Source organism: Tetrao urogallus, assembly GCF_951394365.1.
Source record: "Tetrao urogallus genome assembly, chromosome: 15".
Taxonomy (NCBI): domain Eukaryota; kingdom Metazoa; phylum Chordata; class Aves; order Galliformes; family Phasianidae; genus Tetrao; species Tetrao urogallus.
Window position 1 is genome coordinate 3,202,535 of NC_136828.1, and position 17,027 is coordinate 3,219,561.

The following is a 17,027-nucleotide window of genomic DNA, read 5'->3' on the forward strand; positions in this document are numbered from 1 at the left end:
ACATTTTCTATACCCCCCCAGTTTCACCTCATTCAGGGAAAGAATATCTGCTTGCATTTGCAATACAGCTTCGTATGAATTTCTGTGAATTAGATGCATAAGGACTGGTCAGCCTTGTGTCTTAATGAGTAGAGGAGAACAAGCAGGCACTGGGACATCACAAAATTTAAGAAAAAAAAAATGGACCACGTAGGATCTTTTGTCTCTTTAACACGCATCTTCACCAGGTATCTCCGGGACTTTCCCCACGTGCCTGGATTTTCTGAGACTAGCAGAGTCCATGAAAACCTCCACTGACCGAGAGGCTGTCTGCACTGACCTTTCTCTGAAGTACTTGATGGCTTCCTGGTCTAGGAAGTTCTGTTCTTCTCGAAAGCCCTGCTCAAAGATTTTGCGCTTGTGTCTGAACTCAATGACAGTCTTAGTGTAAGAGTTCAAGGTAGTAACGGAGGCCGCCATGCAGCAGGTGAAAGAACCCCATGCCAGACTGTGGAGAGAGAAACCAGCAGACAGCTGGGTTAAGACAGTAGCTCATGTTATGATTCTGAAGCCAAGAGACACACACACACACAGGATGCGACCGGGCAGGTAAGTCAGCAGTGACAAACCCATTCTCCTCATCTTACCTCCAGCGACCTCTGGCACATACTCAGTCACGCTGGCAGGATGCTGAGCTAAGGGCTGGGCACAGCTTCGATCCCATCGGGAACCATATGGAAGAGTGCTAATCTTAACACTCTTGGGCACTCTGACAAAATTCCAGCGTGTCTTGATTTCTCTTTGCAGTGTTTCAGATACTAGCAGGCAAGTGCTAAATGCAGTATGGAATTCCTGGAAGGAGCTGTGCAGAAAACTATAATTCCTCAGAGAGCATGGACACTAACTCCCAACACAACTTGACGGGTGGTTTCTACTCCATTTTACTTTCATCAGGTTAATATCTTTATGCTGTTCCTGCTTCAGGGTCATTTCTAGCATTTCCGGCTTACATCCAGTCTCCAAAAGCCCAACCAGAGCAGAAGACAACAGTTGCATTTTGGAGAGAGCCCCAACCTAAGGGCCGTGACCCAAGCATGCAGGCGGTGCTAGTCAGCCTTGGGCAGCCCATGGTGTGCATATGCAAGTGACAACCAGGAACACGGGGAGACAGCAGGAGAAGGAAGTGGAAATAAAGTGACCGTGGCGGTGCCAGGCTGGATCAGCAATGTTAGCATGGGGCTCCTAGCATGAAGAACTCCTTTTGTTTGCAGAAATTATCCATATTCAGGCTCCCCTGGACATTGCATTCAGCCCATCAGCTCCAGGTATGTGTTGTTCACATTGAATTTTTAACAAACTTAGATTAACTTAATTATCTGTCAGCTACACGTTTAACCTGCTCCTTTCTTTCATCTTTTCTATAACCAATTTTAACACTGTTATAAATTATGCAGGAAAGAAAAAACAGCACAATAGCATTACCTCATAAATAAACATTATAAACAGAGCCCTCAGCATGAACTGTTTTCCCATTCTGCATATGTTCTGCAGACAAGGAAACAGTTCTTCGTTAAAAATTAAGCGAAGAACACGTATTCATGAACTGCAAAATCTGGGGGAAAAAATGGTTCAAGTAAACAGAAATGTCTCATTTCAGTGACTCCAAAATTCAGTGCATAACAACAGTCCTTTAGGGACTCCCGTGGCAATGAAGTGTGTAGAGGCAGCTTTTTCCTTGGGATTTTTGAACCTGTCCGCCAGATGCAACCAGATGAGATAGAAGTGCAGGGACTCCTAAGGGGATGAAGCTTTGTTAGGGTTCTCGTGGTTGTGTTGAGAAGCGGGAAGGAAACTTGTGCTGTGTGTGTCCAGAATCGCAGGCACAGGGAAGCCTTGCAAGTGGCTTCAAACAGTGTGTGGAGAATTTCCAACATCCCCAAATATTTCCAGCTGGTCTCCTAATTGATTTCAAGGAAGAAGCCAGCTGAAACCACACGCTTCACTGTGCCTGCTTAGTGCCTGGTGAATAATATATGGAGACACTTATTTTTTCTTGAAGGCTTGTGATAATTCCTAATTATTAACTCAGAAATACTGAAAGGTTCAGAGAAGGAAATGCAGAACAAAGACTCTGGTTGTGACCTCAGGTTTGGCATTTAGCAAATCATCATCACAAGACAATTATGACTGATATGTTTTAGCTTGTATGGACCCTGGTTAAATTTAAATGTGAAGGGTGCCGAGTTGCATCCTACCTTAGCAGAGACCTCTTTAGCAGCAGTGCCTCCATGCCAGCCGTGGATCAAGTGTAGTGGGACTGCATCTGCACTGCCTCTGGTGGCTCAGCTTAGGGCTGTGCTTGGTTTGTGGCTCAAACAGCTCCAACTTGTGCATTTGTTTAGTTTCTGGAGGGGCCATGCTTGGACATCCATTGATCCTCTGGCCTGCTGAAATTCGCTGCCTGCAGGACATCCTGCTCCACTCCTGACTTGTGCCTTTGTCAAGGGCTTGGGAAAATGAGGTAAGGTAACATGGACCAAAGGCCACACTGCGAACCCTGTGACACAAGCAACTATTCCTCACTTTGGGAAGTGTAATTATCATTCCCATTTGATAGAGCAGAAATAAAGTTACGGGAGAAATAGTTTTCCCATTGTTACATGGAAAGTGAACGACAGCCTGGATCTCCATTCGTGCCCTCTGATTCTTAGCCATGGCTCCTTCCAGTGCTGTTGCAATTCTGTGTGCTCTAGCAGGTGGTTTACCAGGATGCCATACAGGACCTATGAGCCTCTGATGGCATGGTGCCTCTTGTCTTGCATGGGATGAATGAGAATACTCTGACTGATTTGTCATGCAAGATGTTTAGCAACAGTCTGAATGTTTAGTTCTCTCATGATTACTAAAAACAGATAGCAAGCATTACTATTTAATTACAATAATAAATATACAATGATTATTATTATATATGTTATAAACACTTATAATAATTTTATAAGCTCATTATTGTATGCAATAATGAATATTTACCATTAATGCAGATAATAAGGTGCGCTTTTAAAAAAATGTTGTTTATATTTAATGATACGTTACTAAAATGTTTATAAGTCCTCTCATGAAACATGGTCTACTGAGGAGAGGAGAGACTAATAACTCCCTGCAGTGCTGTGCCTAAGATGTATTTGTATTCATTTATTGGTGTTTGCAAAGATTGTTGTCTGAGCTTTGAGGTGGAATTAAAATGATGCAATATATTCAGAAATGAAAGAAAAACTCAAGTATTTTCCCCATTAGCCATACAAAGAGGATGATGCTTCTGAGGGATGTGAATGTTGTCTGCAGTGTTTGTCTTTTTACTCTCTGCATTCTCCTTTTCTTATCAAGCTTCTTAGAAACTTGCAAATGATGTAATGCAGTTGGTACATCTTGACCAAACTATTTTTATGTAATTTTCAAAGATAATGGGAAAGTTTCAAATATATATAAAACAACAATTCTCCTAAATGTCTATTGTTCCAAACCTCCCATGACTCACAGGGAATGACCATGGTGCTAGGAGTGCTATGCATTCCTCTGCAGCTGTGTCAAAAATTGCACTGTAGGGTTCAACAAAGACATTAATTATAACAACAACAAAACCCCCCTAAAACTCTTTGAAATGCCACGGTAATTATGTACCTAAATTGAACTTTAATGAGAGTGCTCAATCTGCATTGGTAATTGTGGCTGCTATTTATTTAGAAATGCTATGTACCTGCTGATATGCACAGCTGCTGCTGCACAGTTACTGATAACTGTCCTCTAGCACTTCAATGATAGTATGGCCATGGTGGAGTTTTGCTCGTAGTGTTTTGGCAGCTGGAAATTCACATGCATGTTCCTGGCAATTTGAGATGATATGTACTGTCACCCAACAGGTTGATGGACCAACTCAGAAATGAAAAGATACTAAGAGGTGGTGACACTTACCAGAAGGACCATCCATAGTCCCATGAATGTGGCCTCCAGTCCTCTGGCCCGAGGCTGACTGTCACTTGGAACACTTGAGTATACATCATGTGTGCCACCATCCCCAAGAGACCTGAGAAGCAGAGAGCAGAACAGCTGAATTTTTTTTTACAGTTCTTGAGACAGCTGCTGCTGGAAGTGCTCTGAAAGCTCCGCCGCAGGCTTTGCTGTATTTTCATGTCTCCTGTTCTCCTGCGGAGGTGCGTGCAGAGGAAAGGTGTGACTGAGAGCTCGCTATTTTACATCGTAATGAAACCTCAATTAAGAGAAAAGTTAAAGAAAACCACTGAAGGAAATATGGCACAACCAACATCACCACCAACCTTGCTGCTGCAAAACAGGGGATTGCCACCCAGAAGGCATCTCACAGCCTGACCCAGACAGGCCTCAGGTGAGAGAAAGAGAAGAGACGCTTTTGTAGACAATGCTAGGGTGGATGTGTCAGTTCCAAACAGAACTATATTTCGGCTGAATAATTGATAGATATGTAAATTTGTGCACTTATAAAACGCTTGGATGTTACACAGGAAAGTTAACAGCATTCTTAGTAATGTATGATGAGACAATCATAGGAATACTTTTAATGATGCTTGCATTGTGGCGCAACTGTATTTTGCTGAGAGAAGTGCAGCTGGAAGATCACGCAGTGTATTACAGGCATTGTGCTCCCGTGATGCTAAAGAGCAGAGCTGCAGGCAAGTCACAGGGTACATTACCACCAGCATGGCTCTTCAGCAGAAAAATCTGCCTGTATTTTTTACATCTAGACATCCCACTGAGGAAAAGCAAACGTCACTTTTCAAGAACTGGTGGCAAAAAGCAGCTCTGATGCTTGGAGAACTTTCTAGCTACAATAGCTAGAGATACAGCTGCTTAAGTACTGAGCAGTGCAGCTGAGCTCACCAAAAGCATAAGGTCAAGCAGTTAGCTGAGAGTAAGGCAGGACCGTCCATTTTCCTACAGATGTTACAAAGCACCCCATGCTGCAGCAACAGCTCCAGACACTTTGAAATATGGATGTTCTGCCCCAGCAGGGTGTATTACACTTTGCCCCTTAGTTGAAATCACCTGATGTCTCAGACCATTCATGTTTTTTCACTGTGCCCTTCCTCCAGGTGGCAGATCCCAATTTTCTCTCCCCTAGACCCAAATTTTGGCTCTTCTAAACTTGACTCCTGCTTACTTCCAGAATCAAAAGCACTTCATTAGTCTCACATCACACATGTGGAATGATGTAGGGCAATTCTGGGGGAGGCAGCCAGGGGAATTATGTGTTTCTGTTGCAGGTATGTTAAGCAGGACCTTCAGCAAGACAAAATTTATATTTGCTACAAACTGCTGCACAGGCTGAACGAAGATATTTTATTACAGAAAACTGCAGGGAATTGCTCAGCTGCTTCATGTCAGTGTGACACACTGGGTAGTCAGGAGGAGGAAAGAGCAGATCCCACAGGCAGAACTGGGATTTCAGCAGGGTGGGAGGCCTCGCAGGAGCACAGCATGCTGCTGCACACCTTCCCTGTCTCTGGCTACATTTAATTTCCAGAATTCATTGGGAGCTTGCTGTACTTCTTAAGTAAATGGATTTTTCTCCAGCTGATAGGTATGATATTGATGTTAAAAATTGGTGCTTTGCTGTTCCTATAATTTCTGCCAGTAACTTTTCAACTTTGATAAAATATTACAGACTACCCTGAGGCATGTCACTGTCACTCAGTCACCAGGAGGTTTGGCACAGCCAGGACTAACTACAGCAAGGCTGTTCTGTTCTTTTCTTTCCTACAGAACTTAGATGGATGTTTCAGCAATGTTCAGCCCGTTTGCTGAGTGGGAGGCCAAGATGACAGTCCATTGACTCAGGTGAGTAGGAGGTCGTGAACAAGGGCTGCTGGAACACAGGGATCAAATTGAAGCTGGCACTTATTACTTCTTCTGCCTAATGGGAAGAGGGTTGGGAGTGACATCTGAACCAGAAAATTATGCTTTGGCAGTTTTTAGCAGACTTTTTTTTTGTCCTCTCAGATTCGCTTCTGATCCAAGTTTTATATCACTAACTGCATTTCAGTTTGAGGCGGTCCTGAAGATTGACACTCCTTCACAGAAATGTGCATTGCATGTTATGATGTCTTTCAGCTTGAAACACACCAAAACAAATTCTCTTAATTCAGATGTTCTATCTGCCAGAGAAGTGCATCCAGGTGTGCTCACAAAAGCCAGCTGTGGCTAGTTGCTTGTATAAATCCTGGGAAGCAGAGCTCTGAGCCAGTGTAGAAGTGAAGTGGTCCTTCATTACGTGGTTAGATCTGATAACTTTTAGACAAGTGAACTCCTTAAGTTCATACATTGAAAGGCTCCAGGCACAGACAGAGCACGAAAACAGTCTGAACCAGTTGTTCTGAATGATATACTTGTCCCAAACTTACTCTTGGGATTTCTCCTAAGTGTGATTACTGGAATCCTTTTCATTCTCAGTTTTGCCGATGAACAAGATAAACATCTTTCTTTGGTTTGGAGTGTCAAGCCCTCATATGCTCTTAGGATTAACAGAAAAAAGAATTTTCAACACAATATATTTCTCATTTCTTATCGCATTATCAAAATGATGTTGCTGAAAAAGGAGGCTGAGACCCTGGTAGTGGCTGGGCAGGGTATGGGAGAGGCTAATTACTGCATTGCCATTGTGAAATCAGAGCTGTGCTTTTTTACTTCTTCCTGGCAAGAGGTGAATTTATTATGCTGCTCCAGCTCCCAGTTCACAGTGGCAGTGTGATAGTTCAGAGCAGATAAGAGTCTTGTAGCCCCCAGTTTTTATCCCTTCAGAGTTTTAGCATTTTGATTTGTCCTGTTCTTATGGCAAAAAGGGAAAGGAACACTCATACCTGAAAGCACGGTGAAGACAGCAGCAAAGGCATTTAACTTGAGCCCATCTATTACACTGCTTGAATGAAAGAGCTCGAGGCACATAAGGCTGAATCCGACGACTAACAGCATGATGTATAACACCTCAGATACTACTGACAACCATAGGACACCTGCAATATACAAGAGAAGCAACTGGTCACTTAAATGCTAAATACTTCCATGGTAGTCAAAGTAGGTCAAAGGTAGTAAAAATGATTAGGAAATCAGAAACAGCAGTAATTGGATATTCAAAAAGCTTAAATTTAGTAGACAACCACCTAAACTCTGAGAAATAGAAAAGGTGATGAATGAAGATCTGAAGAATAGAAGTGTGATAAAGATATTAGAGAAAGAACAAGCTGTTGCTTAGGATCCCAGCTTGGCTAGAGAACCTCTTTTTGAGAACCTAGAGCATCTTGACTCCTGTGACCCAAAGCATAGGATATGGAGTCTATTTTCCCCCCGGTATGCCATGACTTAAATAAGCAGAATCTAGCATGCATGGTGGTGATGGCACACATAATTTAAGAGTGTGGTTGGTGGGAGATGTCCATTTTTAGATATTTCTTTTTGGCAAGGCTGTTCAAAGAAAATACTTCCTGTCCAGGTTTGAAATACATAATACTTGGGCTTTATTCTTAGAAATTCCCTTTCACAGAAGTTAGCGTTTTGCAGAATGATTGTGGGTTTTTGGAGATCCAATCATGTATCTGCTGCTGGGATGAATATGAAAGATGCCACAATACTGGTGGGGTGGAGCCAAGTATTTATAATCAGTTGAAAAGCTGCAGGTAAAAAAAAATAATAATGTGCAGCATTCTGTGTCCTCAGCCCCTAGGTACAATTCCTCAGGTGAAGGGAAGAGTTGATGTGCCCCATTTGAACCTTGTTTTGTAGCTCTTTGGGGTTGGCCACAGATACGTGGTTCTGGCTGCATTTTGGTTGTGGCCATGTGAGGCTGGTGCATTTGTTGTAGATGTTACATTTGGACATTTCAGCACAAAGCCTCTAGCAGGATCTGCTGCGTCTTTGAAAGTCAGCAAGCCATGGGGTAAATTTGAGAGGATGGTAACAGATAACAGATGATAATAGTAAGTCCCTGCCAGATTCCCAATTACTGTTTCAGCATTAAGGACCTGCTAGAATTCTTCCTTACATTTGCTAGTGTAACTGCTAGAGAATTCACCTGGAAACAACAGGCAGTGATGGAAAATTTCATCCTAAGCAATTGAAACATGGAAAATTAAGCATTTGAAGACAATGGTGTATATTAGAAAAATATAACCATAGTTGTAACCATAGAGACTATTACAGAATTCACTGATAAATATACATTCTCTCCCCACTGTAAGAACATGTATGATAATGTACGTAGTTGAGCTCAGTAAATCAGATACCCAGTCTCACTTTTATCAAATATTTGAGTCTTATCAGTGACCAGGATGATCCCGGTTCATATTTTGTCTGAGAAACTGCATCTGATTAATGTGTGTGATTAATTGTCACCATATCTGATTTTTTGAGTTCTTAAGCAGTGCTACAAAGATAGCTGTAAACAAGCCTTTTAATTTCTTACACTGACTTTGTGTAATATTGCATCTATCAACAGCAAACAGCTGCTTTTTTCACGTTTATTAGTCAATTTGGTATCAAGGCAACTGGCAACGCTTCTCTGAAAAGAAATAGGAGAGAGAGAGCCGAGGTATTGTTCTGAGATACAGCAGGATTAAGGAGAGATTTTACCTCATTTTCTTAAAACCATAAGTTTCTATAGTGAGAAAATGATGAAATGCTTTGAGTTGGAATGAATCAGGTTATGTAAACCTGATTGTAACCTGAGGCAGCTGGAAGCCCTGACTAGTTCAAATTCATAAATTCCTCCACCCAACCTTGATAGAATAACACAAAGCATGTCTGCCCCAATGCTTGTTTATTCCCCATTTCAACTTCTGGGGATACTCACTGCTGGTCCCACCAGGGTGGTACTGTAGCAGTGACTGCAGTTCAAGGCTGTGGTGTGGCTCTGTCCTCTACTTCACTGGATGTGTAATCTATCCTCTGTTTCAATCCCTCTTCTTGCAAGGTTTCCTTTGTCTCCTCCTGACCCATGCACGTGACCCCTACCCTCACCCTGCACAGACTCATGTCTCTCAAATAATCATGTGCATGCATTTGCTCTGATCATCTCCAGCATCTTTCCAGGGCATCAAAGGTAAATCTCCTCGGGCTGTGCAGAACAGTGCTGAGCACAGCATTGCAGTGCACAGCATCTCCTAGCACCACTGTAATATTAGTGTTTACTGGTATTGGTAACATGGACATTTCTAAGAAAAGTGCTTCAATCTGCCTCGCATGCACTATAACAATCTCTGGCTTGCTTCCAAATTAAATGCGGATTTGAGATTTGGTATTCTGGGAATTGAAGAGGCCTCAATACTAAGTCCTGATGCTGAAGATTGTTTGATGTAAGCTTATAAAGTAATCATGATTCATTTTCTGAGCAGATGAAAAAGTTATTTTCACCTGAGAGCTAGAGCTAGATTTATTTGGTAAATAAAACATGTCAACCATTGTCTGTTTTGTTCAGTTACATACAACCAAAAATACTAACTTCACCTTCAAAGTTCTGGTGATTCTTTTTGCTCTGTCTCTCTCCAGCCTGATTACTATTGCTTCCTCCCCAGCTTCTAGTGCAAAGCTTATCAACCTCAACACCCTGTTCCAAATGATGAACTGCAGTTGTCATTCATTCACCTTTCAGTTTGTAAATTTCGTTTTGCCCAAAGAAACCCAAGAGCTTGGAGATTTTCTAAGTTTCCAAAAGCACAGGCAATTCATTAATATTTGTACACTGTCACTGTCTTCCATCATCACACTACTAAATAAGCGATCCGATGCAGTTTATAAGGAGTAGGAGAGAAAGGCAAGTTCAATGTAAATGTCATCAAGAAGTAATCTAAGCCAATTGCTTTAAGAAGTTAGGAAAGCCAGTGTGGTTTTACTGACCATCTCAGGATTCCTACATTTTGGCTTCTGGAGTTTACTTCAAGTATGTAAACTGCATGTAAGCTACCTATTGCCCACCTAGGAACAGGTGCTTGAAACTGGATGCTGTAGACACAGCTGTAATGAGTTTGAGAAATGCTGGGAAACTACAGAGATGCACAGTTTGTCTCTATAGAAGGGCCCAGCAGGCAAAGCTGCAGCTCCCAGAGCCTAGCACATGGGGACACAGCATTTAGTACAGCACTAAGAGCCACAGAGACAGAAGGGGGAGCAGAAATTCTGCTCAGGTCAGTGTGGTACTGCTTGGGACTGTATGTTGATTCATTGAAAGGATTGTGACAGAGCTGGAAATGAGGGTAGTGATTATCAGAGACTGTCCTCTATAGGGGATGGAGATGCTTATCTATCAACATGACTTGCTGTTTTGCATTGTTTACTGTATGCCAGGGGCTGTGATGCTGCAGAGGACTTGCCTAGGCTCATCTAGCCCTCACACTATTGTGTCTTGCAGCTCATGCATTATGTGGAATACTGCTAGAAGTAGCCTTGATCATATTCAGAGTGACTGTAGAGGTCTGGGAGGTAAGAGTGAAGGGCAAAGGAGCCCTGTTGGTCAAAGAGAAAGTGACAGGAGGAAGAAACACAGTGACTGTTGTTGGTGTCACAGGAAGTTTGAGTTCTCTAACAGTAGGTCTCTGAGTAATGAGAGCAGTAAGTGCTGCTGAGAGAAATAGGATCCACCCGGTCAAACAGGATGAGAAACTTTATTCCAGTATGATAGTTTCAGAGGTAGTTTCTTGTGGAAGGTATGGACACTTCTTCCTTCTTTGAGTCCTGGTCCTACCCAGAAGGACAGGATCAGGACCCTCGCATCTTACTTCATATTGTAAGTTGAATATTTGCTTTGTACCTTTTAAAAAGTATCCTTAATACAGGGAGAAGGTAAGTCACACATACAGCATTTACACAGTTGTCTGTCCTTTCCTGCCTTTTTTGAGTTTGAATCTCATCTGAAAGAATAACGTCCTGCAAATGCAAGCTGTATCTGCATTCTGCATCTTCAGGTAGAAGATGATCAGAAGCAGAACAGTTCTTCATTCTTGAGAGAATGTCTCCTGGCTCAGTGCTTATGTTGAAGTGATCTCCCAATGTTCTGCTCCCGACTTGAGATTCATCAGGCAGTCCCTTGCTAGGATTTAACTCCACTTCCAGCCTCAAAAGCCTCCTTCTTGCAAAGCAAAGAGCTCCATCTCTAGGGGAGACCTCAGTTGTTCCATATGACAGGCAAGAAGCTCTCTTGAGGGTTTTTCTCTTCTTTCTTTGTCTTCTCTTGTTGCCTTTACTGTCTCAGTACCCATCAGCCTCTGTCCTCTGCCACCGTGGTTTGTCTGACTTAACTCAGCCTTTAATTATTTCCTTCAGAGTGGTCAGCACTTGGTTCACTAGGAGTCTCCCACCTGGATGGCCTTCACCTCCAAGGATCTGTATTCTTCCTTTCAACATTTGGTCTTTGTCCTGTGTATGCTTTCGGCTTGCTTCTTCACTAAATTAACTGTTATCTGAGAACAGAGCATTGCCACGAGCTCATGTGCAGAGCTCGAGATGTGTGTTAAGCCAAGGACATTCCTTGTAAGTGCGGAGAGGTTCCAGCTCCTGACTGCCTCTTCCTCACAGTGTGCAGCATTAGTCAGGCAGTGTGTCATCCCTGCTCACCTTGCAGTGCTGTGGCAGCAACGTAAGACTTCCTAACAAAGAATGGCCTTCTACTTCAAAACAAAGCAAAACTGCTTCCCTTGCACTCCCATATGTGCATTCTCACAAACAAAATATATTCAGACAATATTTTCAGGATTCCCTGAAATGATATTGGGTGAGAGGGATGCTGCCTGTCAAGTCCACCTCACACCTCCTGAGCTTTTAGCAGGCTATCAGCAATGTGCTATGTTCTTGTCTCAGACAGGAGCTGACAGCAATCTGTCTCACTGTTACATCTCTATTACACATCACAATTTACCTGCTGTCCTGTGTCTCTCAGCATGGTGTCATGAGAAGGTACATGTAGATAGGAGGATTTTGATGACTTAGTAATCTCATTACCATCAACACCTGCTGTTCTGATATCTTGCCATTTCTTCCCTAGGTGTCTCTACACTAACCAGCCTGTCACATCCTCAACAGTCTAGTTGGGAATGATAGAAATCGGTGTATTGTGGATCACTTTGGCTCTTTGCTCCTGTTCTGTGAGTGTTCTGTGGGGATATGTTGCAGGTGGGATTGTTCTGGAGCTGAACACCACAAATTGTGAGCTGCTCCTGGAGGGAATGGGTTTTAATCTTTAGGACAACCCTGTGGAAAAGCTAAAGCCCTGTAAGTATGTGACCTGGAATGAGTTACTGCGAACCTGGGATGATGGAGCTGGGGCAAACTGAAAAAGTCCGTGTATGTTGACTTACATCATAGGATTCCTCCTTCAGAACGCCCTTTTTCTAGTCTGATTTCAAGGCAGATTGCCCTCTGATAACACTCTCTGCCTAAGATGAAAATATAGTGCTGCTGAAAGCATATTTTTTCTTTCTTCTGTTGTTTAGAGAGTATTAGATCAACAAGTTAGCCAGGACATTAATGAATTTCTTTGCATCCCTGAGCATTGCACTACTGTTGTTTCTTTAACAGTGTGTCATCTTTGAGGAGTTTCCATGCAAACCATCAGTGCTGCCTCTTCACAGAACTGAATTCTACCTCTCAGATCGCTCCAGGAAAGGACTCAGCCTCTGAATCAGCAGTATTGGATGCAAAGGAAATGTATTTCCCTGCAACCATGAACAAAGTGAACGTATTGCTCATTGTGACTGAAAAGATAATTGTTATTCACAGGATTGCTGAAACTTGAGGAACTTAAGTGCATCATAACCATCTGACAAGATCAGTCCCTTGTTTTCTGGCAGATAGTGGAGGACAACATCAGATTCATAGATACTAAGCGCGTATCTTTGAAACTGGTGATCGTGTGGAGTGCAACTGCTGCACAGTGACAACATGCTAACAAAAGGATGCTGCAGGCAATTCTGGAATGGAAAAATGAGGCAAGCAGAATTTATTTTTGACAATGAGATAAAGAGGCTTTACCTCCGCCTGTAATGAGACTCAAGAATGAAAAATTCTTCTCTAAACTTGAATTTATTCAAGTATGTCAACCCTGAGCATCTGGCAAGGCACTGTAAATGAACACACTGTTACCTCTCAGCAAGGAGCATCCGGAATCAGAAGTTTTCGATGCTGAGTTTCCTTTGAAAAAGGAATCCTGAAAGATGTCACAGAAATTATACTTAAAGGAACTCCAGGCATCATGCCACGTTTTGATGAATTCCTGATTAAGCAGTCCAAAGAGCAGTGTGGTTAATGACTTCTAGAAGTTTTGAGCAGGTTTAGGCTGTACAGTACCCAACTGAAGAAGTATAAATACGAAACTGCAATGACTGCTGCTGTCTTTGTAGGGTATTCTGCTGGTTTGCATCTCTGGCCTTTTTCATTTGGAGAAAGAAAAAAGGGCTGTTCAGAGTGCTCTGAGCAGAAGTACAAATCAAAGCACCAAGTACTCTTTGTTCAAACCCACTGCAATTTCCTGTCCTGAAAAATAAGTAACAGTTGTGACCGCACCTTTTATATGAGAGAGAGCTCTGGTTAAATTGACCTCAAGAATGGGAAAAAATTATCGATATGAGCTTCAGTGTTTTTTCCTTACAAGATGCAGAGACGATTCCTGGCTGTGTTGTGTTAGTAAAGCTATTCCCAGGCTTGTTTGCAATTGGAGCTGAAATAGCCAGAATTCAATGCTGTCTGAATGAGACCATGCTGATAAAGAAGCCTTTGCCTCTGTTTATGGAACCACAAAGCTCCGTAACTTCATCTACTCCTGTGCTTCTGAGAGCAACGCAGCTGACAAACCAGTTCTAGAGAATATAAGAACACATCCATGCCTTCTATCACATGCATATACAACCACGCCCAGTGTGTATGATTACATGGTTGTTGGAAATTCAGAAAGTTGGTTTGTGATGCCAGCTCCCTGTGCCAACAGTTTCCGACGCCAGATTGTAAGGCCTGTCTCCAGATGAAGTAACGAGATTGAAATCCCATCCTGGCTTGTTTCTCCAGGTGGTCAGGTCATGAAATTGACTGTCAAAGATCCAGTATTAGTGCTTGTTCTCAAGGCAGCACTGAAGGGGCGGCTGACAGTGGAATTGCTGTTAAGAGTTCAAAGCATTTTTAATCCATAAACATGAGCTGTTTGCTCATAAAGAATCTCTTCTGGGAAAATCGTGGCGCTATTCCTGAAGGAGACTGCTGAGTCATGTTAACTGTGTTATGAGTGGTGCAGGCAGGAACTGTGTGCATGGAGATATTAGTCATACATTGTGGCTGGTGGCTTGAAAATGTGTGCTACCTGCCAAAGCAGTGACACTGCTTCCTGAATGCCCTGCTATTCCGTGAGCGATGCGCATGGAGCCATGGGCCGGAGTCTGTATTGATTCCTGTGGGCCTTTTCCAACAGAAATACAGGTTCCCTGTTATGGTAAACTTATATTCAGAATATCGCAGTGGGATTTTATCCTCCTTGGAAACAGCTTCTGCCTCTGTCTGTGCTCCCCACTGAAGGTGGGATGTGATTACTGCTCACCAGCTGTTCTAATGGTAGAAGTGCCCTCCTGGCTGATGGATTCAAGGATCTGACCAAAGCAGCCTCATTTCAGCCGTGCCACTGTGCCACGCTGTCCCTGTGCAAGTCATAATACTGGGCCAGTGTTAGGACAGCTAAAGAGATTTCAAAAAGCTCTATACTTGCCAGGTTCCTCGTAATTCACTGCTAAATATCTGCTCTGACAGTCTGAAGGAATTATGAGCTATGATGTGACATCATCTTAAATCACTCCTCTGTCAACTCAAACTTGATCTCTGGAAGTTTCTGATACAAGCAGAATGTTTTTGAAATTTCATATGACAAAAAGTCTCTATGTGATAGAAACAGTGGGACTGAGCAATGTGCCTGCCACATCAGTGGAAATCTAGTTATTTCTTTAACATTATTTTCTTTAATATTCCATTCCAGAACTAGTAGAATAATGCTGCTAGTGCACTGACAGTTCCTTCAATGTTCGTAGAATAGATCCTGCTTTTTCTGGTGAGTGCTACATAAACTAAATGGATGTATGGTTTTCTTGCTCTACTGATTTTTAAGATGATAAGTGACGTTTTCTCTGCATTTCTGGTCCTCTTCCTCTTGTTTCTTCTGATTTGGGTTTTCTTCCCCCTATGTTTCTAAGCACTCCGTCAGAGCTCTGCTTTTCCAGACTTGTCTTCTGTGTTGGAACTGACACCTGGATCTCACATTAATTGCTCCACTTCACATTCATTGGAAGAGAAAAGAGAGGAAAAATATACAAACAGGAACACATTGTGAAATGTTGTACATCTTGTTTGGGAAAAGCATTAACGTAATCTTAAATCAGACGTGTAAATCTCATGCTTTCTCTTCCAGTTGCTTTCTGATGATTTGAGTCGTTTTCTCACGTCTGCTGCTTCAAGACTGGAATTAAAAGCCAGAAATGTTGGAATGATCAATAAAAATTGGTGAAAGGAATAAACCTTGAGCATGCTGTTGTGGCTGGCATAGGGACTCAGCTCTGAGCAGTCAGTCCATCTGTTGGTTAATGCAGTCTCATAATATCAGACCATCTGCCTGCTCCTCTTGTGCTGCAGTGTAGAAAAAGTGGAATGAGAGAGACAGGCTACAGAACTAAGTAAAACTTCCCTCTAAAGCAGAGAAAGCTTCATAATCCTAAGAGCCATTGGAAATGTCTAAAACTATCTGCTCTTGCAGAACAACTAAGGCAAAAAAGCTCCCAGAGAAGAGACTGCAATCTCAGAACATGAAAGATCATTTGACAAATATAATCGCCAGGATCTGTGTAGCTGATAGAAGAAATGCCAGCCGTTTTGTTTAGCTGTAGTTCTTCGTGGGTTTCTGTGTTTTGAAAGGCAAGGTTGAGCTGTGAGCTAAACAAAAAGATTCTCTTTGCCATGCTGATGTGGTTTCTGTATCTTTATGTGGTTTTGGCTTTGTACTTGGTTCTGAATTTAATCCTGTGTGTGACATTGAACAGACTGAGGAATACCTTGGTTCTGTATTCTTTTTCCTACTGTGTGTTCAGTTGAGTAACATAACATGAAAGATCATGAAAAATACTCTAAATCAGGACTGTCCCATAAGCATTAGTGAATATATTTTGGCTAGATGTTCCCTCTGTAGAGCTGCAGTTCAGCCTTGGTCATGTACTTCCTCAGTACTGGGCTGAGGGATGAATTATACTCAGACCTTGCAGCTAGCATTCCCCACAGCAGAGAAGCAATATTCTCCAGACCTTTTGCATTATCAGCATGAAAAGCAAGCTTACTGCTTGCAAATTTCGCTGGAATTCTGCTCTTAGCACAATTTCTTCTTTGTATATTTGCCTGGCTTTTAAAAATAACTTATGATTCATAACAGGTGTGTACAAAAAACAAACAAAAAACACACAAAAAACCCAAAAGCAAACAAACAAAAAAAGTAAAAATCCCCACGGGTCAAAGTTAAGTAAGGAAGTAAGTAACATTTTGTTTCCTCCATTGTGTACTTAACTCTCCTAATACAAATGCACAGGTACTGGTCTGCACGAGTGTATACATTTATACATATATTCTCTTACAGTGCTATTAAACCTAATGTAAGCAAAATGTAAAATATATCAGAAGACAGTGGGAACTGTTTGGAAAAGTATACAATTCCTGAAGGAGAACCAATCATTTCTTTTCACTGGATGGAGATCTCTAGGCAGTTGAAGCCCTTTTAGAAAAGCGACCCTCTTTTTCTTCAGTTACGCAGTACATAACCAAGAAGTTGTGTTGGTTTTTTATTGTATCTTGGCTATTTTGAATTTCATTTCTCTGTTTTCCAGCCTGAAATCTGCTTGGTGTTGTCCCTCCCATGCAAAAGAGCATTCCCTGTCTTTGAGTAGAACCATCATTCTCCTCTCTGTCTCTTTAAATATTATTATATCCTTTTTGAGCTGGGGGTGGCAAGGGAGGGATGAGAAGTG

General features: G+C 42.2%; 1 protein-coding gene across 1 annotated transcript in view; it reads right to left on the minus strand.

Annotated features, from left to right (window-relative positions):
- Positions 1-207: 207 nt before the first annotated feature.
- The window catches only part of GSG1L (GSG1 like), a gene marked incomplete at both ends in the record, with an annotated part of 39,910 nt that continues 23,090 nt past the window's right edge, over positions 208-17,027 (minus strand). The window contains 3 exons of the mRNA XM_079543080.1: positions 208-487; positions 3,949-4,060; positions 6,867-7,019. Of these exons, the coding sequence (XP_079399206.1) occupies positions 208-487; positions 3,949-4,060; positions 6,867-7,019 (545 nt within the window). The remainder of the gene's footprint in view (positions 488-3,948; positions 4,061-6,866; positions 7,020-17,027) is intronic.